At 54.0% G+C, this 25,133-nt stretch overlaps 1 protein-coding gene across 1 annotated transcript in view; it reads left to right on the top strand.

The window, feature by feature from the left end:
* RBSN (rabenosyn, RAB effector) overlaps positions 1 to 25,133 on the top strand; it is a 53,863-nt gene that overhangs the window by 17,507 nt on the left and 11,223 nt on the right. Inside the window, exons 7-8 of the mRNA XM_075320756.1 lie at positions 7,439 to 7,509; positions 7,837 to 7,923. Coding sequence (XP_075176871.1) covers positions 7,439 to 7,509; positions 7,837 to 7,923 — 158 coding nt within the window. The remainder of the gene's footprint in view (positions 1 to 7,438; positions 7,510 to 7,836; positions 7,924 to 25,133) is intronic.

The following is a 25,133-nucleotide window of genomic DNA, read 5'->3' as shown; positions in this document are numbered from 1 at the left end:
GCCCTCCTAGCCTTTCAGCAGTGGCTGGAAGGAAGGCAGATCCGAGTCCAGTCGGACAACTCCACAGCGGTGGCATACATCAACCACCAAGGAGGGACACGCAGTCGGCAAGCCTTCCAGGAAGTCCGGCGGATTCTGATGAGGGTGGAGGACAGAGCATCCACCATATCCGCAGTTCACATCCCGGGCGTAGAAAACTGGGAAGCAGACTTCCTCAGTCGCCAGGGCATGGACGCAGGGGAATGGTCCCTTCACCCGGACGTGTTTTCAGGCGGTCGCCGCTGGGGGGTGCCGGACGTTGATCTAATGGCGTCTCGGCACAACAACAAAGTTCCGGCCTTCATGGCGCGGTCTCGCGATCAAAGAGCTCTAGCGGCAGACGCCCTAGTACAAGATTGGTCGCAGTTCCGGCTCCCTTATGTGTTTCCACCTCTGGCACTCTTACCCAGAGTGCTACGCAAGATCAGGTCCGATTGCAGCCGCGTCATACTCGTCGCCCCAGACTGGCCGAGGAGGGCGTGGTATCCGGATCTGTGGCATCTCACGGTCGGCAAACCGTGGGCACTACCAGACCGACCAGACTTACTGTCCCAAGGGCCGTTTTTTCCATCGGAATTCTGCGGCCCTGAACCTGACTGTGTGGCCATTGAATCCTGGATCCTAGCGTCTTCCGGATTATCCCAAGGGGTTGTGGCCACCATGAGCAGGCTAGGAAGTCCACGTCTGCTAAGATCTACCATAGAACGTGGAAGATTTTCTTATCCTGGTGCTCTGCACAAGGAGTATCCCCCTGGCCATTCCAGTTACCTAATCTTCTTTCCTTCCTGCAAGCCGGGTTGGAAAAGGGCTTGTCGCTCGGCTCCCTTAAGGGACAAGTCTCAGCACTATCCGTGTTTGTTCAGAAGCGTCTAGCACGATTGTCTAAAGTGCGTACGTTCCTGCAGGGCGTTTGTCATATCGTCCCTCCGTACAGGCGGCCATTAGATCCATGGGATCTAAACAGAGTACTAGTTGCTCTCCAGAAGCCGCCCTTCGAACCTCTGAAGGAGGTTTCCCTTTCACGACTATCACAGAAAGTGGCCTTTCTGGTAGCGATCACGTCTCTTCGGAGAGTGTCTGAGCTAGCAGCGCTGTCATCCAAAGCTCCCTTCCTGGTGTTCCACCAGGACAAGGTAGTGCTGCGCCCCATTCAGGAGTTTCTCCCTAAGGTGGTATCCTCTTTTCATCTTAATCAGGATATCTCCTTGCCTTCCTTTTATCCGTACCCAGTTCATCGGTATGAAAAGGATTTGCATTTGTTAGATCTGGTGAGAGCACTCAGAATCTACATTTCCCGCACGGCACCCATGCGCCGCTCGGATGCACTCTTTGTCCTTGTCGCTGGTAAGCGCAAAGGGTCGCAGGCTTCCAAAGCCACCCTGGCTCGATGGATCAGAGAACCAATTCTTGAAGCCTACCGTTCTGCTGGGCTTCCGGTTCCATCAGGGCTGAAGGCCCATTCTACCAGAGCCGTGGGTGCGTCCTGGGCATTACGACACCAGGCTACGGCTCAACAGGTGTGCCAGGCAGCTACCTGGTCGAGTCTGCACACTTTCACCAAACAGTATCAGGTGCATACCTATGCTTCGGCGGACGCCAGCCTAGGTAGAAGAGTCCTGCAGGCGGCAGTTGCCTCCCCGTAGGGGAGGGCTGTCTTCGCAGCTCTAACATGAGGTATTCTTTACCCACCCAGGGACAGCTTTTGGACGTCCCAATCGTCTGGGTCTCCCAATGGAGCGACGAAGAAGAAGGGAATTTTGTTACTTACCGTAAATTCCTTTTCTTCTAGCTCCTATTGGGAGACCCAGCACCCGCCCTGTTGTCCTTCGGGATTTTTGGGTTGTTTTTCGGGTACACATGTTGTTCATGTTGAACGGTTTTCAGTTCTCCGACGTTACTTCGGGGTGAATTTGTTTAAACCAGTTCTTGGCTTTCCTCCTTCTTGCTTTTGCACTAAAACTGGTGAGCCAGTGATCCCACTGGGGGTGTATAGCCAGAAGGGGAGGGGCCTTACACTTTTTAGTGTAATGCTTTGTGTGGCCTCCGGAGGCAGTAGCTATACACCCAATCGTCTGGGTCTCCCAATAGGAGCTAGAAGAAAAGGAATTTACGGTAAGTAACAAAATTCCCTTCTTTGATTTCAAAGATTTGGAAGAAAAGCGGGTCCAGTCTGGACTCCCGGCATGTCCCTTCTCACCCCACTGTGTCGGCGGTGCTGTTAAGGTTGATTTTACAAGGCTGGAGCCTTCACATGCCGCGCTCCTTCACCATCCCCTGAGGCTCTGGCTTGAAGTGGGAGCCATCACGGTTCTCACTGCTTTGCAGGAGACCGGTCTCCATCCGCAGCCCTTTCAGGATCCTGCCGGACGGAGCACTCATCCCCCAGGGACCTGGCACCTGCGTCTCACAAGCTAAGTACTGAGACGTTATTACCACAGACAGTGGTCTTTCCAGGGGTCCCTTGTACTTTATATATTGGGGAGAGTGTGTTATATGACTGTGTTAACATTTCCGGCCGGTTCTCCTGTTTTCACTGGAGAACCGCGCCGATGGTGCCTGCACGCTGGCCGCATGTTTAAATCTAGGCCCCGGCATCGCCTGAGGCCTAGTTTCGATTTCACTGCCCCTGCATGTCAGTCATGCAGAGGGACAGTGCGGCTCCGCCCAGCGGCTGTTCAGCACAGGGAACGGACACTCCTCACTGAGGAAAGATTCCCTCCCCTGTATACCTCATTTGTCCTCCGGATCCCGCTCTCAGAGTAGGCCCCGCCCCCTCTCCTCGCTCCGGCGCCATTTTATCAGCGTTCTCAATGTCTGCATAACCACATTGTGACAAATGGGGGCCTGGGCTGGGGGATCTGGAGGGCACAGAGATGTCTCTATGTTAAACGGTCTGGCAAGCCACAACCTCCGGTTGTGCAGCTGCTTATATACTCTGTTTATATACTCTGCTGGGGGTCATTATGGACAGAGCCCCCACTTCTGCAGCATGTCTCACATCAGAGCAAGGCTGCAAGGCTGTTCTTAATATGCACTGCATGTAGACTTGTACTGCCTGTACCGAGCACATAACCACATTGTGATGCTTGATCTAACATAGTGGTCCCTCAGCCTGGAAGCTCATCAGTGGTCCCTCCGGCTGCTCCGGCTCCGGTGGCTGAACCCCCGGTTTGGGTAGAATCCCTCTCTCCAGGGGACAGCTCTCCCGGACACTGCTGAGCATGCATCAGCCCCCTTCTCAGGGCGCTTCTGCTGCTACAGCAAAGCTCACAGAGGATTCTTCATCTGGTCTCAGACCCCGTCCTCCTAAAATGGAGACGCAGGGTCCCCTTTCCTTCCTCGTCCCGCGGCTCTGATTCACGAGCTGACTCGCAGGACGAGGAGGATGCCTTTACTAGGGGCTCGGACGCTACTTCATGTACCCCAGTCCGCCAGGTTGACCTTCTGGCCAAATCTATATATGAGGCGGCAGGGGCCTCGTTCTCCCCTTCTTTTGCAGCAGTGTGGGCTCTCAAAGCCATCTCTGCTTCTCTGGAGGAGATGCATTCCCTCACCAGGGACTCTATGCCCGAAATGGTTGCCTTAACTTCCAGGCTTCAGTCTTTTCATCCTATGCCATGTCTGCCATGCTGGAGACTGTCACCGCACTGCGGTGGCCTCTGCTACTTCCCTCGCTATCCGCAGGCTCCTGTGGCTTCGAGAGTGGAAGGCAGATGCTTCTTAAGAAGTTCCTTGCTGGGCTCCCTTTTGCTGGGACCAGTCTATTCGGTGAACAACTGGATGAAATTATTAAGGAGGTTTTTGGCAGGAAGAGTACTTCCATGCCACAAACCCAGGAAACCTGTCCAGGGCAGGAACCAGTCGAGGTTTCGTTCCTTTCGTTCCTCTAACTGGTCGTCCTCTAAGCCCTCGGCCTCGTCCACTAACTCAGCCAAGGTCCGTAAACCAACTGGCGCATGAAGCCGCGTCCTCAGAAGTCCGCAGGAGCTGCTGCCACCAAGGCAGCCTCCTCTTGATTATCTGGCCGCGCCAGCAACGTCCTTTGGTCGGTGGCAGGCTCTCCCACTTTGGCGACGTGTGGTTTCAACACGTCTCCGATCAGTGGGTGTGGGTTACCATCTCCCACGGCTACAGAATAGAATTCTATCCAGCCCGCCAAACAGATTTTTTCTGTCAACTCCCCCCTGCTCCAAGGCCGCCGCATTCTCACAGGCCGTGGCATTCTTGCAGGCCAATGGAGTAATTGTACCAGTTCCCGACTGGGAACGGTTCTGAGATTTCTACTCAAATCTCTTCCTAGTCCCCGAAAAAGACGGTGCCTTCCGACCTGGATCTCAAGCTTCTCAACAAGCATGTTCAGGTGCGGCATTTTTGCATGGAGTCTCTGCGATCAGTCAATGACCCAAGGAGATTTCTTAGCATCCATCGACATCAGAGCTGTCTATCTGCATGTGCCAATCGCAGTTTCACACCAGCGTTGGCTACGTTTTGCAATCGGAGAGGAACATTTCCAATTCGTGGCTCTTCTCTTCGGGTTAGCCACGGCCCCTCGTGTATTCACCAAGGTCATGGCAGCAGTGGTTGCGGTTCTGCACCTCCAGGGGTTGGCAGTGATTCCTTACCTGGACGACCTTCTAGTCAAGGCTTCATCCAGTGCAGACTGTCAGCGGAGTGTCTCGCTCACTCTCGCCACGCTTGTTCAATTCGGGTGGCTTGTCAATCTGCCCAAGTCCACTCTGACCCCGACCCAGGAACTTACGTACCTAGGGATGCAATTCAAGACTCTGCTGGCACTTGTGAAGCTGCCCTTAGTCAAACAGCAATCCCTTCATCTGGCGGTTCGCTCTCTGCTGAGGCTCCGCCGTCATTCCATCAGGCACCTCATGCAGGTGCTGGGTCAGATGGTGGCGTCAATGGAAGCGGTTCCCTTTGCCAGTTCCATCTGCGTCCCCTGCAGCTGGACATTCTCCGCTGTTGGGACAAGCGGACCTCTTCCTTGCATGGTGGCTCTGTCGCCACAGACCAGGAGCTCTCTTCAGTGGTGGCTTCGGCCCCTCTCTGTCCCAGGGACGCTCCTTTTCTGGCCCCGTCCTGGGTGATTCTCACCACGGATGCCAGTCTATCCGGCTGGGGAGCAGTGTTTTTCCACCACCGAGCACAGGGCACTTGGACTCCGTCCGAATCAGCCCTCTCGATCAATGTGCTGGAAATCAGAGCTGTGCTCCTAGCTCTCGTAGCTTTTCACCACCTGTCGGCGGGCAAGCACATTCGAGTCCAGTCAGACAACGCGACAGCAGTTGCCTACATCAATCACCAGGGCGGGACTCACAGCCGCCTAGCCCTGTTGGAAATTCAACGCATCCTTCAGTGGACGGAGGACTCCAAGTCCACCATATCTGCAGTCCACATCCCAGGCGTAGAAAACTGGGAGGCAGATTATCTCAGCCGTCAAACCGTGGACAGCGGCGAGTGGGCCCTGCATCCGGCAGTGTTCAGGTCAATCTGCCGCAAGTGGGGCACTCCGGAAGTGGATCTAATGGCATCCCGGCACAACAACAAGGTCCCGGTTTACGTGGCTCGCTTCCACGATCCTCAGGCCTTGGCGGCGGACGCGCTGGTTCAGGATTGGTCCCAGTTCCGTCTGGCCTACGTGTTTCCCCCTCTAGCTCTCTTGCCCAGAGTCCTGCGCAAGATCAGAATGGAGGGCCGTCGGGTCATACTCATCGCCCCAGACTGGCCCAGGCGATGTTCCCAGACCTGCTCCGTCTGTCCGTAGAGGTGCCGTGGCATCTCCCGGACCGCCCAGACCTTCTCTCACAAGGTCCGTTTTTCCGCCAGAATTCTGCGGCTCTCAGATTGACGCCGTGGCTCTTGAGTCCTGGATCCTTACGGCTTCAGGCATTCCTTCCGAGGTCATCTCCACTATGACTCAGGCTCGGAAGTCTTCCTCGCCCAGGATTTACCACAGGACTTGGAGAATTTTCCTGTCCTGGTGTCGCTCTTCCGGGCATGCTCCTTGGCCGTTTTCCTTGCCGACCATCCTGTCCTCTCTACAGTCCGGTCTGCAGCTAGGACTATCCCTCAATTCCCTCAAGGGACAGGTCTCGGCTCTGTCAGTGTTGTTCCAGCGGCGTATCGCCCGACTGGCCCAGGTGCGCACCTTCATGCAGGGCGCATCTCACATCATTCCGCCTTACCGGCGGCCTCTGGATCCCTGGGACCTTAATCTGGTCCTCACGGCCTTACAGAAACCCCCCTTTGAGCTTCTTAGGGAGGTTTCGTTGTTTCGTCTTTCACAGAAAGTGGTCTTTCTGGTGGCCATAACTTCTCTCAGGAGAGTCTCTGATTTGACTGTGCTCTCTTCGGAGTCACCCTTTTTGGTTTTTTCACCAAGACAAGGTGGTTCTCCGTCCGACTCCGGACTTTCTCCCTAAGGTGGTGTCTCCTTTCCACCTTAACCAGGACATTTCATTGTCTTCCCTTTGTTCGGCCCCTGTGCATCGCTTTGAGAAAGCGTTGCATGCTTTAGATTTGGTGCGGACGCTCCGGATCTATGTGTCACGCACCGCTGTTCTTAGGCGGTGCACCTCTCTTTTTGTGCTGACCACAGGTCAGCGCAAGGGTCTCTCGGCTTCTAAACCGACCCTAGCTCGTTGGATTAGGTCGGCCATATCCGATGCCTACCAATGTTCTCAGGTGCCTCCCCCGCCGGGGATTAAGGCGCACTCGACCAGAGCTGTCGGTGCCTCTTGGGCTTTCAGGCACCAGGCTACGGCTCAGCAGGTCTCTCAGGCTGCCACTTGGACTAGTCTGCACACCTTTTCGAAGCACTATCAAGTGAATGCTCATGCTTCGGCAGATGCGAGCTTGGGCAGACGCATCCTTCAGGCGGCTGTCGCCCATTTGTAAAGTTAGGTTTTGCCTACTTCTCAGTTTTCTGTTTATTTCCCACCCATGGACTGCTTTGAGACGTCCCATGGTCTGGGTCTCCCATAAGGAACGACGAAGAAAAAGAGAATTTTGTTTACTTACCGTAAATTCTTTTTCTTATAGTTCCGACATGGGAGACCCAGCTCCCTCCCTGTTGCTTGTTGGCAGTTTTCTTGTTCCGTGTGTTTTTCACCGGCTGTTGTTGTAGACAGAGGTTCCGGTTATTCCGGGTTTTACTCTATCTCTACTTATGGGTGGATGTCCTCCTTCAGCTTTTGCACTAAACTGGCTATATTTGGTTATCCAGGGGGTGTATATGCTCGGAGGGAGGAGCTACACTTTTAGTGTAGTACTTTGTGTGTCCTCCGGAGGCAGAAGCTATACACCCCATGGTCTGGGTCTCCCATGTCGGAACTATAAGAAAAAGAATTTACGGTAAGTAAACAAAATTCTATTTTTTGTTTTGCAGAGGCTCCGGGCCTGTATGGAGAGGGTGGATGAAAAGGCCCCAGAATACATCCGGATGGCACAGTCTATAAAGTACGTTCAGTAATTGTACTGACGGCTCATTATCTCAGTAAAGGGTCTGCAGCTGTTTTCATGCATACGATCCTGAGCTCTGGGAGTTTTCTAGAACTCCCGTACATTTTGTGATTTCCTCCCAGGATCCCTTACCTGTGATCGTCGACACGTGATCTGATTTGTGTTTTATTTTTTGCACTAACAAACAAAATGTTTTTAATATAAGAAGTGAATGTGGGAGTGGAGGCTGAGCCGCGTCTCTTCCCCTCGCACCCCGTATTGTGACAGGCGGTAATTATCTTCCAAACAGTCTGGAAAATGTTTTGTGCCTCTTTTACTTTGCAGCGCTGGTGAGACAACCTACAATTTAGACCATGCCAACAGCCTGAGAGTGGAGGTGCAGAAGCTCTATGAGTTAATAGATGCTTTAAGGTGAGAAGTGACACTGACCTGGGGGCTATCGGGGGAGGAAACTGGATGCAAGGAAGGACCTGTATGTCTTAGTTAAAAAAGAAAAAAAAAATTTTATATATATATATATATATATATATATATATATATATATATATATATATATATATATATATATATAAATACATACATATAATGTGTGTGTATATGTATGCATGTATGTATATGATGTGTGTATGTATGTATGTGTGTATGTATGTGTGTGTATGTATGTGTGTGTTTTTCTGCTGAAAACGCCCCCTCTACCGTTATTGCTTTAATGAGGACATTACTAAAGGATAGTGCACATTGCTACAGGGCTAAAAGATGGGACCCATTACTACAGGGCGCAAGGATATGCACATTACTACAAGGGGACCTGGATGGGGCACATTACTACAGGATGAAGATCAGGATGGGGCACATTACTACAAGGAGACCTGGATGGGGCACATTACTATAGGATGGGGCACATTACTACAAGGGGACCTGGATGGGGCACATTACTACAGGATGAGGATCAGGATGGGGCACATTACTACAAGGGGACCTGGATGGGGCACATTACTATAGGATGGGGCACATTACTACAAGGGAACCTGGATGGGGGGAACATTACTATAGGATGGGGCACATTACTACAAGATGGACCAGGCTGGGGCACATTACTACAGGGCATAAGGATGGTCACATTACTACAAGGGGGGGACAAGGATGGGCACATTACATTTTCATGGTATCTATTTTTGGTTTTGAAATGTACCAGTAGCTGCTGCATTTCCCACCCTAGACTTATACTCGAGTCAATAAGGCCCCTTTCACACTGCGTTTAGCCTTACGTTTAGCGGTCCCGTCGGGGCATCCGTCCGAACCGCCACCCCCCACCCCCACCCCGCAAAACGTGTTTCGGATGCATGCGTGTTTCGGATACAGGGCCATTGACTGTAATGGAGCAGACTACGTTAGTGTGTGCTCTGTTTTCTACCATTTTCAGACATATATGTTTTCTTTGTCGCTCCATTGGGAGACCCAGACAATTGGGTGTATAGCTTCTGCCTCCGGAGGCCACACAAAGTATTACACTTTAAAAGTGTAACCCCTCCCCTCTGCCTATACACCCTCCCGTGCATCACGGGCTCCTCAGTTTTATGCTTTGTGTGGAAGGAGGCACACATCCACTCATGCATTCTCATATTAGTTATATCGGTTGGAAGAAAAGTGGGCCCCCACGGGGCCCCCGGCATGTTCCCTTCTCACCCCACTACGTCGGCGGTGCTGTTAAGGTTGAGGTACCCATTGCGGGTACAAAGGCCGGAGCCTCATGCCGTTTTCCTTCACCATCCCATACCATAGCGGCTCTGGGAGAAGTGGGATCCTGACCGGTCATCCAGTTACTGGGACCGTGCTCCCTCCGCAGCCCCTGTGGGAATCTGCCGGACAGGAGTCTATTCATCCTCAGGGACCGGGCCCTGCATCTCTAAGGTACTCTGTGTCCCCATGGGGGCTGTGCATGGAGCGCCTTCTTCCCGGATGCTGCAGCAGCTGCTGATTTGTGAAGACCGGCGGACTTCCGCGTCGACCGCGCCTGCTTGTCGGCCGCGGTCTCAAATTTAGTCCCCGACTTCATTGCGGCCTAGTAGCAAAACTCCCGCCCCCGGGCCTGCCTGTCAGGGGTAAGGGCGGGACTGCCGACCTGACGTCTGATGTGAGGGCCGGAGCATCCTGTATGTTTCCTCCCCCCTCACTGATCACTGTGGGGACCCCAGATTCCCGCACTTTTCTAGCGCCGCCCACGGCTCCACTCCTCCCCAGAGAGCTCCGGCAGCCATTTTTTTGGCATTCTGCAACTCTGGGAGACCTAAGGCAGGGAATCTGTAGGACACACTCTACGCTTTTTAACGGTCGGTAAGCCACACCGGTCACCCGGTGCTGGTCCCCTTAGGGTGCCGGAATAGATACGTATTTTATATTTCTGTTCGGTCGGGCTATATACCCTTTCCCATATACCCTCAGTGATCACTCTCCTAGGAGACAACAGCATGTCGTCCACAAGGAGCAAGGGTGCTAAGGCACAGGGTTATTTTGCGACCTGTACCTCTTGTGCGGCTATGTTACCTGCGGGTTCCACCTACCCTCACTGTGAGCAATGCTCGACCCCTGCTTTGCTTGCTCAGCCGGAGCCTCGGTCACTAGTGGGCCCCTCGGCTCAGGTAGACCCCCCTGCTCCCCCTGTCCAGGCGGCAGGGACAGAGTTTGCCGTTTTTGCTGAGAAACTCTCTGAGTCACTTTCACAATCCATGGCTCAGTCTATGGACAAATGGTCTGCCAAGAAGCTTTGCAGTCCAGACCGGTCCTTTCACAGGCCCCGGGCCCTGTTGGATCGTCGCCTCCAGGCCCCTCTCGGTCTGCGCCGCAGCGTGCTCCCGGGGTGGCCCCTAGGTCTCACGTGGAGGACTCCTCCACGGACCACAGTCCCAGACCGGGTAAGCGGGCTCGCTGGGAATCTTCCCCGACTTCTTCACGCTGCTCGGGTTCCCAGCTTGAGGACTCTCTGGAGGACGAGGCGGACGTCGCAGCTCAGGGCTCTGACCCTGACGTTGCTCTCAATCTTGATACACCTGAAGGGGACGCCTTAGTAAATGACCTTATCTCGTCCATCAACCAGGTGTTAGATCTATCTCCCCCGCCTCCACCTATAGAGGAGTCGGCTTCTCAGCAGGAGAAACACCAGTTTAGGTTCCCCAAACGTACACGGAGTGCGTTTTTCGATCACTCTAACTTCAGAGATGCTGTCCAGAAGCCCAGAGCGGTTCCGGACAAGCGCTTTACTAAGCGCCTTACTGACACACGTTACCCCTTCCCCTCTGACGTAGTTAAGGGTTGGGCTCAATGTCCCAAGGTGGATCCTCCAGTCTATAGATTGGCGGCTAGATCTGTGGTATCGGTTGCAGATGGCTCATCGCTAAAAGATGCCACTGACAGGCAGATAGAGCTCCTGGTGAAATCCATCTATGAAGCCACGGGCGCGTCTTTTGCCCCGGCTTTTGCAGCCGTGTGGGCACTCCAAGCTATCTCAGCTTGTCTGGCTGAGATTAATGCGGTCACACGTAATTCTGCTCCGCAGGTTGCGTCTTTGACTTCTCAGGCGTCAGCTTTTTCTTCCTACGCCATGAACGCAGTCCTAGACTCTGCTAGCCGTACATCGGTGGCATCCGCTAATTCTGTGGCAGTCCGCAGGGCCATGTGGCTGCGCGAATGGAAGGCAGACTCAGCTTCCAAGAGGTTCTTAACCGGTTTTTCTGGCGACCGATTGTTTGGCAAACGATTGGATGAGATTATTAAGGAATCCAAGGGAAAGGACTCCTCCTTACCCCAGTCCAAACCGAAGAGACCTCAGCAACGGAAAATACAATCGAGGTTTCGGTCCTTTCGTCCCTCCGCCAAGTCCCAATCCTCTTCGTCCAGCAGGCCGGAGAAAGGCCAGAGGAACTCCTATGCGTGGCGGGCTAAGTCACGCCCCCAAAAAGCCGCCGGAGGCAATGCCTCCAAGGCGGCCTCTTCATGACTCTCGGCATCCCCGAACCGCATCCTCGGTCGGTGGCAGGCTCTCCCGCTTTTGCGACGCCTGGTGGCCACATGTTCAAGACCGATGGGTGAGAGACATTCTGTCTCACGGTTACAGGATAGGGTTCAGCTCTCGTCCTCCAACTCGTTTCTTCAGAACCTCTCCGCCCCCCGCTCGGGCCGACGCACTTTTTCAGGCGGTGGACGCTCTGAAGACAGAAGGAGTTGTGATCCCTGTTCCCCCTCAGGAACATGGTTGCGGTTTTTACTCCAACTTGTTCGTGGTGCCAAAGAAGGACGGTTCATTCCGTCCCGTTCTGGACCTCAAACTACTCAACAGGCATGTGAGCACCAGACGGTTTCGGATGGAATCTCTCCGCTCGGTCATCGCATCGATGTCACAAGGAGACCTCCTAGCATCGATCGACATCAAGGATGCTTATCTCCATGTGCCGATCGCACCCGAACATCAACGCTTCTTGCGTTTCGCCATCGGGGACGAACACCTTCAGTTCGTGGCATTGCCTTTCGGCCTGGCGACAGCCCCACGGGTGTTCACCAAGGTCATGGCATCTGTTGTGGCGGTCCTACACTCTCAGGGCCACTCGGTGATTCCCTACTTAGACGATCTCCTAGTCAGGGCACCTTCTCAGGTGGCGTGTCAAAACAGCCTTACCGTCGCTCTGGCGACTCTCCAGCAGTTCGGGTGGATCATCAACTTCCCAAAATCCAAGTTGACACCGACCCAATCACTGACTTACCTCGGGATGGAGTTTCATACACAGTCAGCGGTAGTCAAGCTACCGCTGGACAAACAGCTTTTCTTTGTCGCTCCTTATTGGGAGACCCAGACAATTGGGTGTATAGCTATGCCTCCGGAGGCCACACAAAGTATTACACTAAAAGTGTAAAGCCCCTCCCCTTCAGCCTATACACCCCCCGTGCTGCCACGGGCTCATCAGTTTTTATGCTTTGTGCGAAGGAGGTCAGACATGCACGCATAGCTCCACAGCTTAGTCAGCAGCAGCTGCTGACTATGTCGGATGGAAGAAAAGAGGGCCCATAACGGGGCCCCCAGCATGCTCCCTTCTCACCCCACTCTTGTCGGCGGTGTTGTTAAGGTTGAGGTATCCATTGCGGGTACGGAGGCTGGAGCCCACATGCTGCTTTCCTTCCCCATCCCTCAATTAGGGCTCTGGGTGAAGTGGGATCCTTTCGGTCTCCAGGCACAGGAGACCGTGCTCCATCCACAGCTCCTGAGGACCATGCTGGATAGGAGCCGAGTATCGTTCAGGGACATGGCCCTGCTACTTTGAGGTACTCTGTGTCCCCGTGGGGACCGCGCACAGCAACACTCCAGCATTGCTGGGTGTGCTAGTGCACCGGGGACAGCAGCGCTGACTGCGTTTGTGCCATTACACACTTCAGCGTCGCTGAGTGTGTTCGTGTAGGGGGACTGCCGCGCTGACCGCCGCTGCCATGGTTATCACTGCGGCGCGGCTGGGACTGTTAGTGCGCCGGGGACTTCCGCGCCGACCGCGCTTATACGGCGGCCGCGCTTATAACTCGAGTCCCCGGCTTTTGCGGCCTAGTCTCGTTTTCTTCCCGCCCCCAGCCCTGCCAATCAGGGGAAGGGCGGGACGCTGTACAGGACGGCAGCACTGAGGGCTGGAGCATGCTTTGCATACTCCACCCCCCTCACTCTGCACAGTGGGGCACCAGTTCCCGCACTTTTCTGGGTCACGCCCACGGCTCCCTCCTCTCCTCAGGAGGCCGGCAGCCATTCCTCTCAGCTCTGCTAACGCTGGAGGGGAGAGACAAGCTCAGGGAGACCCAGGCAGGATTTCTGGTGACCACACAACCGCTTTGCGCAGGCGGTAAGCAGCACCTGTGGTGCTGGCCCCACTAGTGCAGAAGTGTACTTATAGATTATATGATTATAGACTATACTTTACACTGTATGGTGCACTGTTGATTTTTGTCTATATACCCTCCTGTATTGCTCAGAGGAGACAACAGCATGTCGTCCACAAATAGCAAGGGTGCCAAAGCACAGACTTACTATGCTGCCTGTGCAGCATGTACGGCTATACTGCCGGCAGGTTCCACTGACCCTCATTGTGTGCAATGCTCGGCCCCTGTGGCACTTTCTCAGCCGGAGCCTCTGCTAAGGGTGGCCCAGGGAGAACCACCTGTTAACACTGTCCAGGTGACAGGGACGGAGTTTGCAGTTTTTACTGAAAGACTTTCTGAGACTATGGCTAAGATATTAGAAGCCTTGCAGTCCAGGCCGGCATCTCAAGCCAGGGGCACTGTGGAATCATTGCCCCCTGGTCCCCCTCAGTTGGAACAGCAATGTCCTCCCGGGGTGTCTCATGGATCCCAGGGTGAGGTCTCTGACACGGACCGCAGCCCCAGACCGACTAAGCGAGCTCGCTATGATATCCCCTCGACATCATCACAATGTTCAGGGTCTCAGCGAGAGGACTCTCTGTATGATGAAGCGGAGGTAGCTGATCAGGATTCTGATCCTGAAGCCGCTCTCAACCTTGATACTCCTGATGGGGACGCCATAGTGAATGATCTTATTGCGTCCATCAATGAAATGTTGGATATTTCTCCCTCAGCTCCTCCAGTGGAGGAGTCAGCCTCTCAGCAGGAGAAATTCCGTTTCAGGTTTCCCAAGCGTACAAAGAGTATGTTTCTGGACCACTCTGACTTCAGAGAGGCAGTCCAGAAACACCGAGCTTGTCCAGATAAGCGTTTTTCCAAGCGCCTTAAGGATACACGTTACCCTTTCCCCCCTGACGTGGTCAAGGGCTGGACTCAGTGTCCCAAGGTGGATCCTCCAATCTCCAGACTTGCGGCTAGATCCATAGTTGCAGTGGAAGATGGAGCTTCACTCAAGGATGCCACTGACAGACAGATGGAGCTCTGGTTGAAATCCATCTATGAAGCTATCAGCGCGTCTTTTGCTCCAGCATTCGCAGCCGTATGGGCACTCCAAGCTATCTCAGCTGGTCAGGCGCAAATTGACGCACTCACACGTACGTCTGCGCCGCAGGTGGCGTCCATAACCTCTCAAACGTCGGCATTTGCGTCCTACGCTATTAATGCTGTCCTGGACTCTGCGAGCCGTACGGCGGTTGCAGCCGACAATTCGGTGGCAATACGCAGGGCCTTGTGGCTGCGGGAATGGAAGGCAGATTCGGCTTCCAAAAAGTGCTTAACTGGATTGCCATTTTCTGGCGACCGTTTGTTTGGTGAGAGATTGGATGAAATCATCAAACAATCCAAGGGAAAGGAAACATCCTTACCCCAGGCCAAACCAAAAACACCCCAACAGAGGAGGGGACAGTCGAGGTTTCGGTCCTTTCGGAGTGCGGGCAGGTCCCAATTCTCCTCGTCCAAAAGGCCGCAGAAGGATCAGAGGAACTCCGACGCATGGCGGTCTAAATCACGCCCTAAAAGACCGCCGGAGGTGCCGCTACTAAGGCGGCTTCCTCATGACTTACGGCCTCCTCACACCGCATCCTCGGTCGGTGGCAGGCTCTCCCGCTTTTGCGACACCTGGCTGCCACAAGTAAAAGACCGTTGGGTGAGAGACATTTTGTCTCACGGTTACAGGATAGAGTTCAGCTCTCGTCCTCCGACTCGATTCTTCAGAACATCTCCGCCTCCCGAGCGAGCCAAGGCTCTTCTGCAGGCGGTGGGCATTCTGAAGGCAGAAGGAGTGGTGGTCCCGGTTCCTCTTCAGCAACAGGGTCACGGTTTCTACTCCAACCTGTTTGTGGTTCCAAAGAAGGACGGGTCCTTCCGTCCTGTTTTGGACCTAAAACTGCTCAACAAACACGTAAGGACCAGGCGGTTCCGGATGTAATCCCTCCGCTCCGTCATCGCCTCAATGTCCCAAGGAGATTTCCTAGCATCGATCGATATCAAGGATGCTTATCTCCACGTACCAATTGCTCCAGAGCATCAGCGCTTCTTGCGCTTCGCCATAGGAGACGAACACCTTCAGTTCGCGGCACTGCCGTTCGGCCTGGCGACAGCCCCAAGGGTTTTCACCAAGGTCATGGCTACAGTAGTTGCGGTCCTCCACTCTCAGGGTCACTCAGTGATACCTTACTTAGACGATCTGCTGGTCAAGGCACCCTCTCAAGAGGCATGCCAACACAGCCTCAACGTTACTCTGGAGACTCTCCAGAGTTTCGGGTGGATCATCAATTTTCCAAAGTCAAATCTGACACCGGTCCAATCGCTGACATATCTTGCCATGGAGTTTCATACTCTTCCAGCGATAGTGAAGCTTCCGCTGGACAAACAGCGTTCACTACAGACAGGGGTGCAATCTCTCCTTCAAGGTCGGTCACACCCCTTGAGGCGCCTCATGCACTTCCTGGGGAAGATGGTGGCAGCAATGGAAGCAGTCCCTTTCGCGCAGTTTCACCTGCGTCCACTTCAATGGGACATTCTACGCAAGTGGGACAGGATGCCGACGTCCCTAGACAGGAACGTCTCCCTCTCTCAGGCAACCAAAGCTTCCCTTCGGTGGTGGCTTCTTCCCACCTCATTATCGAAGGGGAAATCCTTCCTACCCCCATCCTGGGCGGTGGTCACGACGGACGCGAGTCTGTCAGGGTGGGGAGCAGTTTTTCTCCACCACAGGGCTCAGGGTACGTGGACTCAGCAAGAGTCCTCACTTCAGATCAATGTTCTGGAGATCAGGGCAGTGTATCTTGCCCTAAAAGCGTTCCAGCAGTGGCTGGAAGGCAAGCAGATCCGAATTCAGTCGGACAACTCCACAGCGGTGGCTTACATCAACCACCAAGGTGGGACACGCAGTCGGCAAGCCTTCCAGGAAGTCCAGCGGATTCTGCTGTGGGTGGAAGCCACAGCATCCACCATATCCGCAGTTCACATCCCGGGCGTAGAAAACTGGGAAGCAGACTTTCTCAGTCGCCAGGGCATGGACGCAGGGGAATGGTCCCTTCACCCGGACGTGTTTCAGGAGATCTGTTGCCGCTGGGGGATGCCGGACGTCGACCTAATGGCGTCACGGCACAACAACAAGGTCCCAACATTTATGGCTCGATCTCAAGATCACAGAGCTCTGGCGGCAGACGAGTTAGTTCAGGATTGGTCGCAGTTTCGGCTTCCTTATGTGTTTCCTCCTCTGGCACTGTTGCCCAGAGTGTTACGCAAGATCAGGGCCGACTGCCGCCGCGTCATCCTCGTCGCTCCAGACTGTCCGAGGAGGTCGTGGTACCCGGATCTGTGGCATCTCACGGTCGGCCAACCGTGGGCACTGCCAGACCGACCAGATTTGCTGTCTCAAGGGCCGTTTTTCCATCTGAATTCTGCGGCCCTCAACCTGACTGTGTGGCCATTGAGTCCTGGATCCTAGCGTCTTCAGGATTATCTCAAGAGGTCATTGCCACTATGAGACAGGCTAGGAAACCAACGTCCGCCAAGATCTACCACAGGACGTGGAAAATATTCCTGTCGTGGTGCTCTGCTCAGGGGTTTTCTCCCTGGCCATTTGCCTTGCCCACTTTTCTGTCCTTTCTTCAATCCGGATTGGAAAAGCGTCCTGGGCCTTGCGACACCAGGCTACGGCTCAAAAGGTGTGTCAGGCAGCTACCTGGTCGAGCCTGCACACTTTCACGAAACACTATCAGGTGCATACCTATGCTTCGGCAGATGCCAGCCTAGGTAGGCGAGTCCTTCAGGCGGCAGTTGCCCACCTGTAGGACGGAGCCGTTACGGCTCTATTATGAGGTATTATTTACCCACCCAGGGACTGCTTTTGGACGTCCCAATTGTCTGGGTCTCCCAATAAGGAGCGACAAAGAAGAAGGGAATTTTGTTTACTTACCGTAAATTCCTTTTCTTCTAGCTCCAATTGGGAGACCCAGCACCCGCCCCTGTTTTTGTATACACATGTTGTTCATGTTAAATGGTTTCAGTTCTCCGATATTCCTTCGGATTGAATTTACTTTAAACCAGTTTATAATTTTTTCCTCCTTCGGGCTTTTGCACCAAAACTGATGAGCCCGTGGCAGCACGGGGGGTGTATAGGCTGAAGGGGAGGGGCTTTACACTTTTAGTGTAATACTTTGTGTGGCCTCCGGAGGCATAGCTATACACCCAATTGTCTGGGTCTCCCAATTGGAGCTAGAAGAAAAGGAATTTACGGTAAGTAAACAAAATTCCCTTCTCTCTGCAGGCAGGGGTGCAATCTCTTCTTCGGGGTCAGTCACACCCCTTGAGGCGCCTCATGCACTTCCTGGGGAAGATGGTAGCAGCGATGGAGGCAGTGCCCTTCGCGCAATTCCATCTGCGGCCACTCTAGTGGGACATTCTCCGCAAATGGGACAGGAGGTCGACTTCCCTCGACAGGAACGTCTCTCTTTCCCTTGCAACCAAGACGTCTCTTCAGTGGTGGCTCCTTCCCAATTCTCTATCGCAAGGAAAATCCTTCCTACCCCCAACCTGGGCTGTGGTCACCACGGACGCGAGCCTGTCAGGGTGGGGAGCGGTTTTCCTCCACCACAGGGCTCAGGGAACCTGGACTCCGGTAGAGTCATCCCTTCAGATCAATATTCTGGAGATAAGGGCAGTGTATCCAGCCCTATTGGCTTTTCATCGGTGGCTGGAGGGCAGGCAGATCCGTATCCAGTCGGACAACGCCACTGCCGTAGCATACATCAACCACCAAGGCGGCACTCGCAGTCGTCAAGCCTTCCAGGAAGTCCGACGGATTCTGCAGTGGGTGGAAGCCACAGCCTCCACCATCTCCGCAGTTCACATCCCGGGCGTAGAAAACTGGGAAGCAGATTTTCTCAGTCGTTAGGGCATTAACGCGGGGGAATGGTCTCTTCACCCAGACGTGTTTCGAGAGATCTGTCGCCGCTGGGGAACGCCGGACGTCGATCTTATGGCGTCACGGCACAACCACAAAGTCCCGGCATTCATGGCCCGGTCTCAAGATCACAGAGCTCTGGCGGCGGACGCATTAGTTCAGGATTGGTCGCAGTTTCGACTGGCTTATGTATTTCCTCCTCTGGCGATGCTGCCCAGAGTGTTGCGCAAGATCAGGTCCGACTGTCGTCGCGCCATTCTCGTCGCTCCAGATTGGCCGAGGCGGTCGTGGTACCCGGATCTGTGGCATCTCACGGTGGGTCAACCGTGGGCGCTTCCAGACCGCCCAGACTTGCTGTCACAAGGGCCGTTTTTCCATCTGAATTCTGCGGCCCTCAACCTGACTGTGTGGCCATTGAGTCCTGGCTCCTAGCGTCTTCAGGGTTATCTCAAGATGTCATTGCCACTATGAGACAAGCCAGGAAACCAACGTCCGCCAAGATCTATTACAGGTCTTGGAGGATCTTCTTATCCTGGTGTTCTGGTAATGGTTTTACCCCCTGGCCTTTTGCCTTACCCACTTTTCTTTCATTCCTTCAATCCGGAATGGACAAGGGTTTGTCACTCGGCTCTCTCAAGGGACAATATCGGCGCTATCCGTATTTTTTCAAAAGCGTCTGGCCAGGCTTCCGCAGGTCCGCACGTTCCTGCAGGGAGTTTGCCACATAGTCCCACCTTACAAGCGTCCGCTGGAACCCTGGGACCTTAACAGGGTGCTAACGGCTCTTCAGAAACCACCTTTCGAGCCGCTGCGGGATGTCTCTTTATCACGTCTTTCGCAGAAGGTGGCCTTTCTAGTGGCAGTTACATCACTCCGTAGAGTGTCGGATCTTGCAGCGCTGTCATGCAAAGCTCCCTTCCTGGTTTTTCACCAGGATAAGGTGGTTCTGCGTCCTGTTCTGGAATTTCTCCCTAAGGTGGTATCTCCTTTTCATCTCAATCAGGATATCTCCTTACCTTCATTTCTTTGTCGCTCCTAATTGGGAGACCCAGACAATTGGGGTGTATAGCTATGCCTCCGGAGGCCACACAAAGCATTACACTAAAAGTGTAAAGCCCCTCCCCTTCAGGCTATACACCCCCCGTGCTGCTACGGGCTCATCAGTTTTCTTGCTTTGTGCGAAGGAGGTCAGACACGCACGCACAGCTCCACAGATTGGTCAGCAGCAGCTGCTGACTATGTCGGATGGAAGAAAAGAGGGCCCATAACAGGGCCCCCAGCATGCTCCCTTCTCACCCCACTCTTGTCGGCGGTGTTGTTAAGGTTGAGGTATCCATTGCGGGTACGGAGGCTGGAGCCCACATGCTGCTTTCCTTCCCCATCCCTCAATTAGGGCTCTGGGTGAAGTGGGATCCTTTCGGTCTCCAGGCACAGGAGACCGTGCTCCATCCACAGCTCCTGAGGACCCTGCTGGATAGGAGCCGGGTATCGTTCAGGGACATGGCCCTGCTACTTGGAGGTACTCTGGGTCCCTGTGGGGACCGCGCACAGCAACACTCCAGCATTGCTGGGTGTGCTAGTGCACCGGGTACCGCAGCGCTGACTGCGTTTTGTGCCACTATACACTCAGCGTTGCTGAGTGTGTTTGTGTAGGGGGACTGCCGCGCTGGCCGCCGCTGCCATGGGTACACTGCGGCGCGGCTGGGACTGTTAGTGCGCCGGGGACTTCCGCGCCGACCGCGCTTATACGGCGGCCGCGCTTATAACTCGAGTCCCCGGCTTCTGCGGCCTAGTCTCTTTTTCTTCCCGCCCTCAGCCCTGCCAGTCAGGGGAAGGGCGGGACGCTGTACAGGGTATGGCTACAGTACAGCAGCACTGAGGGCTGGAGCATGCTTTGCATACTCCACCCCCCTCACTCTGCACAGTGGGGCACCAGTTCCCGCACTTTTCTGGGTCACGCCCACGGCTCCCTCCTCTCCTCAGGACGCTGGCAGCCATTACTCTCAGCTCTGCTAACGCTGGAGAGGACAGACAAGCTGAAAGAGACCCAGGCAGGAATTCTGGTGCCCACACAAACGCTTTGCAAGGGCGGTAAGCAGCACCTGTGGTGCTGGCCCCACTAGTGCAAGTGTATTTATAGTTTATGGATTATAGTCTATACTTTACACTGTATGGTGCACTGTTGATTTTTGGCTATATCCCCTCCTGTATTGCTCAGAGGAGATAACAGCATGTCGTCCACAAATAGCAAGGGACAGACTTACTATGCTGCCTGTGCAGCATGTACGGCTATACTGCCGGCAGGTTCCACTGACCCTCATTGTGTGCAATGCTCGGCCCCTGTGGCACTTTCTCAGCCGGAGTCTCTGCTAAGGGTGACCCAGGGAGATCCACCTGTTAACGCTGTACAGGTGACAGGGACGGAGTTTGCAGTTTTTACTGAAAGACTTTCTGAGACTATGGCTAAGATATTAGAAGCCTTGCAGTCAAGGCCAGCATCTCAAGCCAGGGGCACTGTAGAATCATTGTCCCATGGTCCCCCTCAGTTGGAACAGCAATGTCTTCCCGGGGTGTCTCATGGATCCCAGGGTGAGGTCTCTGACACGGACCGCAACCCCAGACCGACTAAGAAAGCTCGCTATGAAATCCCCTCGACATCATCACAATGTTCAGGGTCTCAGCGAGAGGACTCTCTGTATGATGAAGCGGAGGTAGCTGATCAGGATTCTGACCCTGAAGCCGCTCTCAACCTTGATACTCCTGATGGGGACGCCATAGTGAATGATCTTATTGCGTCCATCAATGAAATGTTGGATATTTCTCCCTCAGCTCCTCCAGTGGAGGAGTCAGCCTCTCAGCAGGAGAAATTCCGTTTCAGGTTTCCCAAGCGTACAAAGAGTCCAGAAACACCGAGATTGTCCAGATAAGCGTTTTTCCAAGCGCCTTAAGGATACACGTTACCCTTTCCCCCCTGACGTGGTCAAGGGCTGGACTCAGTGTCCCAAGGTGGATCCTCCAATCTCCAGACTGGCGGCTAGATCCATAGTTGCAGTGGAAGATGGAGCTTCACTCAAGGATGCCACTGACAGACAGATGGAGCTCTGGTTGAAATCCATCTATGAAGCTATCGGCGCGTCTTTTGCTCCAGCATTCGCAGCCGTATGGGCACTCCAAGCTATCTCAGCTGGTCAGGCGCAAATTGACGCACTCACACGTACGTCTGCGCCGCAGGTGGCGTCCATAACCTCTCAAACGTCGGCATTTGCGTCCTACGCTATTAATGCTGTCCTGGACTCTGCGAGCCGTACGGCGGTTGCAGCCGACAATTCGGTGGCAATACGCAGGGCCTTGTGGCTACGGGAATGGAAGGCAGATTCGGCTTCCAAAAAGTGCTTAACTGGATTGCCATTTTCTGGCGACCGCTTGTTTGGTGAGAGATTGGATGAAATCATCAAACAATCCAAGGGAAAGGAAACATCCTTACCCCAGGCCAAACCAAAAACACCCCAACAGAGGAGGGGACAGTCGAGGTTTCGGTCCTTTCGGGGTGCGGGCAGGTCCCAATTCTCCTCGTCCAAAAGGCCGCAGAAGGATCAGAGAAACTCCGACGCGTGGCGGTCTAAATCACGCCCTAAAAAGACCGCCGGAGGTGCCGCTACCAAGGCGGCTTCCTCATGACTTACGGCCTCCTCACACCGCATCCTCGGTCGGTGGCAGGCTCTCCCGCTTTTGCGACACCTGGCTACCACAAGTAAAAGACCGTTGGGTGAGAGACATTTTGTCTCACGGTTACAGGATAGAGTTCAGCTCTCGTCCTCCGACTCGATTCTTCAGCACATCTCCGCCTCCCGAGCGAGCCGATGCTCTGCTGCAGGCGGTGGACATTCTGAAGGCAGTAGGAGTGGTGGTCCCGGTTCCTCTTCAGCAACAGCGTCACGGTTTCTACTCCAACCTGTTTGTGGTTCCAAAGAAGGACTGGTCCTTCCGTCCTGGTTTGGACCTAAAACTGCTCAACAAACACGTAAGGACCAGGCGGTTGCGGATGGAATCCCTCCTCCACTCTCAGGGTCACTCTGTGATACCCTACTTAGACGATCTGCTGGTCAAGGCACCCTCTCAAGAGGCATGCCAACACAGCCTCAACGTCACTCTGGAGATTCTCCAGAGTTTCGGGTGGATCATCAATTTTCCAAAGTCAAATCTGACACCGGTCCAATCGCTGACATATCTTGGCATGGAGTTTCATACTCGTCTAGCGATAGTGAAGCTTCCGCTGGACAAACAGCGTCCGCTACAGACAGGGGTACAATCTCTCCTTCAAGGTCGGTCACACCCCTTGAGGCGCCTCATGCACTTCCTGGGGAAGATGGTGGCAGCAATGGAAGCAGTACCTTTCGCGCAGTTTCGCCTGCGTCTCCTTCAAGGGGACTGGGAGGTGGTTACGACGGACGCGAGCCTGTCAGGGTGGGGAGCAGTTTTTCTCCACCACAGGGCTCAGGGTACGTGGACTCAGCAAGAGTCCTCACTTCAGATCAATGTTCTGGAGATCAGGGCAGTGTATCTTGCCCTAAAAGCGTTCCAGCAGTGGCTGGAAGGCAAGCAGATCCGAATTCAGTCGGACAACTCCACAGCGGTGGCTTACATCAACCACCAAGGTGGGACACGCAGTCGGCAAGCCTTCCAGGAAGTCCGGCGGATTCTGCTGTGGGGGGAAGACGATTGGTCGCAGTTTCAGCTTCCTTATGTGTTTCTTCCTCTGGCACTGTTGCCCAGAGTGTTACGCAAGATCAGGGCCGACTGCCGCCGCGCCATCCTCGTCGCTCCAGACTGGCCGAGGAGGTCGTGGTACCCAGATCTGTGGCATCTCATGGTCGGCCACCCGTGGGCACTGCCAGATCGACCAGATTTGCTGTCTCAAGGGCCGTTTTTCCATCTGAATTCTGCGGCCCTCAACCTGACTGTGTGGCCATTGAGTCCTGGATCCTAGCGTCTTCAGGATTATCTCAAGAGGTCATTGCCACTATGAGACAGGCTAGGAAACCAACGTCTGCCAAGATCTACCACAGGACGTGGAAAATATTCCTGTCGTGGTGCTCTGCTCAGGCGTTTTCTCCCTGGCCTTTTGCCTTGCCCACTTTTCTGTCCTTTCTTCAATCCGGATTGGAAAAGGGTTTGTCGCTAGGCTCCCTTAAGGGACAAGTCTCTGCGCTCTCTGTGTTTTTTCAGAAGCGCCTGGCCAGACTTCCACAGGTACGCACGTTCCTGCAGGGGGTTTGTCACATCGTCCCTCCTTACAAGCGTCCGTTAGAACCCTGGGATCTGAACAGGGTGCTGATGGTCCTTCAGAAACCACCGTTCGAGCCAATGAGGGATATTTCGCTCGCACGCCTTTCGCAGAAAGTGGTTTTTCTAGTAGCAGTCACCTCACTTCGGAGAGTGTCTGAGTTGGCAGCGTTATCATGCAAAGCTCCTTTCCTGGTGTTTCACCAGGACAAGGTGGTTCTGCGTCCGGTTCCGGAATTCCTCCCTAAGGTGGTATCCCCTTTTCATCTCAATCAGGACATCTCCTTACCCTCGTTTTGTCCTCATCCAGTTCACCAATGTGAAAAGGATTTGCACTTGTTAGATCTGGTGAGAGCACTCAGACTCTACATTTCTCGTACGGCGCCCCTGCGCCGCTCGGATGCACTCTTTGTCCTTGTCGCTGGCCAGCGTAAAGGGACACAAGCTTCCAAATCAACCCTAGCTCGGTGGATCAAGGAACCAATTCTCGAAGCTTACCGTTCCTCGGGGCTTCCGGTTCCCTCAGGACTGAAGGCCCATTCTACTAGGGCCGTGGGAGCGTCCTGGGCCTTGCGACACCAGGCTACGGCTCAGCAGGTGTGTCAGGCAGCTACCTGGTCGAGCCTGCACACTTTCACAAAACACTATCAGGTGCATACCTATGCTTCGGCAGATGCCAGCCTAGGTAGCCAAGTACTTCAGGCGGCAGTTGCCCACCTGTAGGACGGAGCCGTTACGGCTCTATTATGAGGTATTATTTACCCACCCAGGGACTGCTTTTGGACGTCCCAATTGTCTGGGTCTCCCAATTAGGAGCGACAAAGAAGAAGGGAATTTTGTTTACTTACCGTAAATTCCTTTTCTTCTAGCTCCAATTGGGAGACCCAGCACCCGCCCCTGTTTTTTGTATACACATGTTGTTCATGTTAAATGGTTTCAGTTCTCCGATATTCCTTCGGATTGAATTTACTTTAAACCAGTTTATAATTTTTTCCTCCTTCTGGCTTTTGCACCAAAACTGATGAGCCCGTAGCAGCACGGGGGGTGTATAGCCTGAAGGGGAGGGGCTTTACACTTTTAGTGTAATGCTTTGTGTGGCCTCCGGAGGCATAGCTATACACCCCAATTGTCTGGGTCTCCCAATTGGAGCTAGAAGAAAAGGAATTTACGGTAAGTAAACAAAATTCCCTTCTTTGCTCTAATCCAATTCACCAATGTGAAAAGGATTTGCACTCATTAGATCTAGTGAGAGCACTCCGGCTCTACGTGTCTCGCACGGCGCCCCTGCGCCGTTCAGATGCGCTCTTTGTCCTTGTCGCTGGCCAGCGTAAGGGTTCGCAGGCTTCCAAGTCAACCTTGGCTCGGTGGATCAAGGAACCGATTCTTGAAGCCTACCGTTCTTCTGGGCTTCCGCTTCCTTCGGGGCTGAAAGCCCATTCTACCAGAGCCGTGGGTGCGTCCTGGGCATTGCGGCACCGGG

The sequence above is a fragment of the Anomaloglossus baeobatrachus genome, chromosome 8 (assembly GCF_048569485.1).
Source record: "Anomaloglossus baeobatrachus isolate aAnoBae1 chromosome 8, aAnoBae1.hap1, whole genome shotgun sequence".
In the NCBI taxonomy this organism is placed as follows: domain Eukaryota; kingdom Metazoa; phylum Chordata; class Amphibia; order Anura; family Aromobatidae; genus Anomaloglossus; species Anomaloglossus baeobatrachus.
Note: the sequence above shows the minus strand (reverse complement) of the source record. Positions and strands in the feature narration are given on the sequence as shown.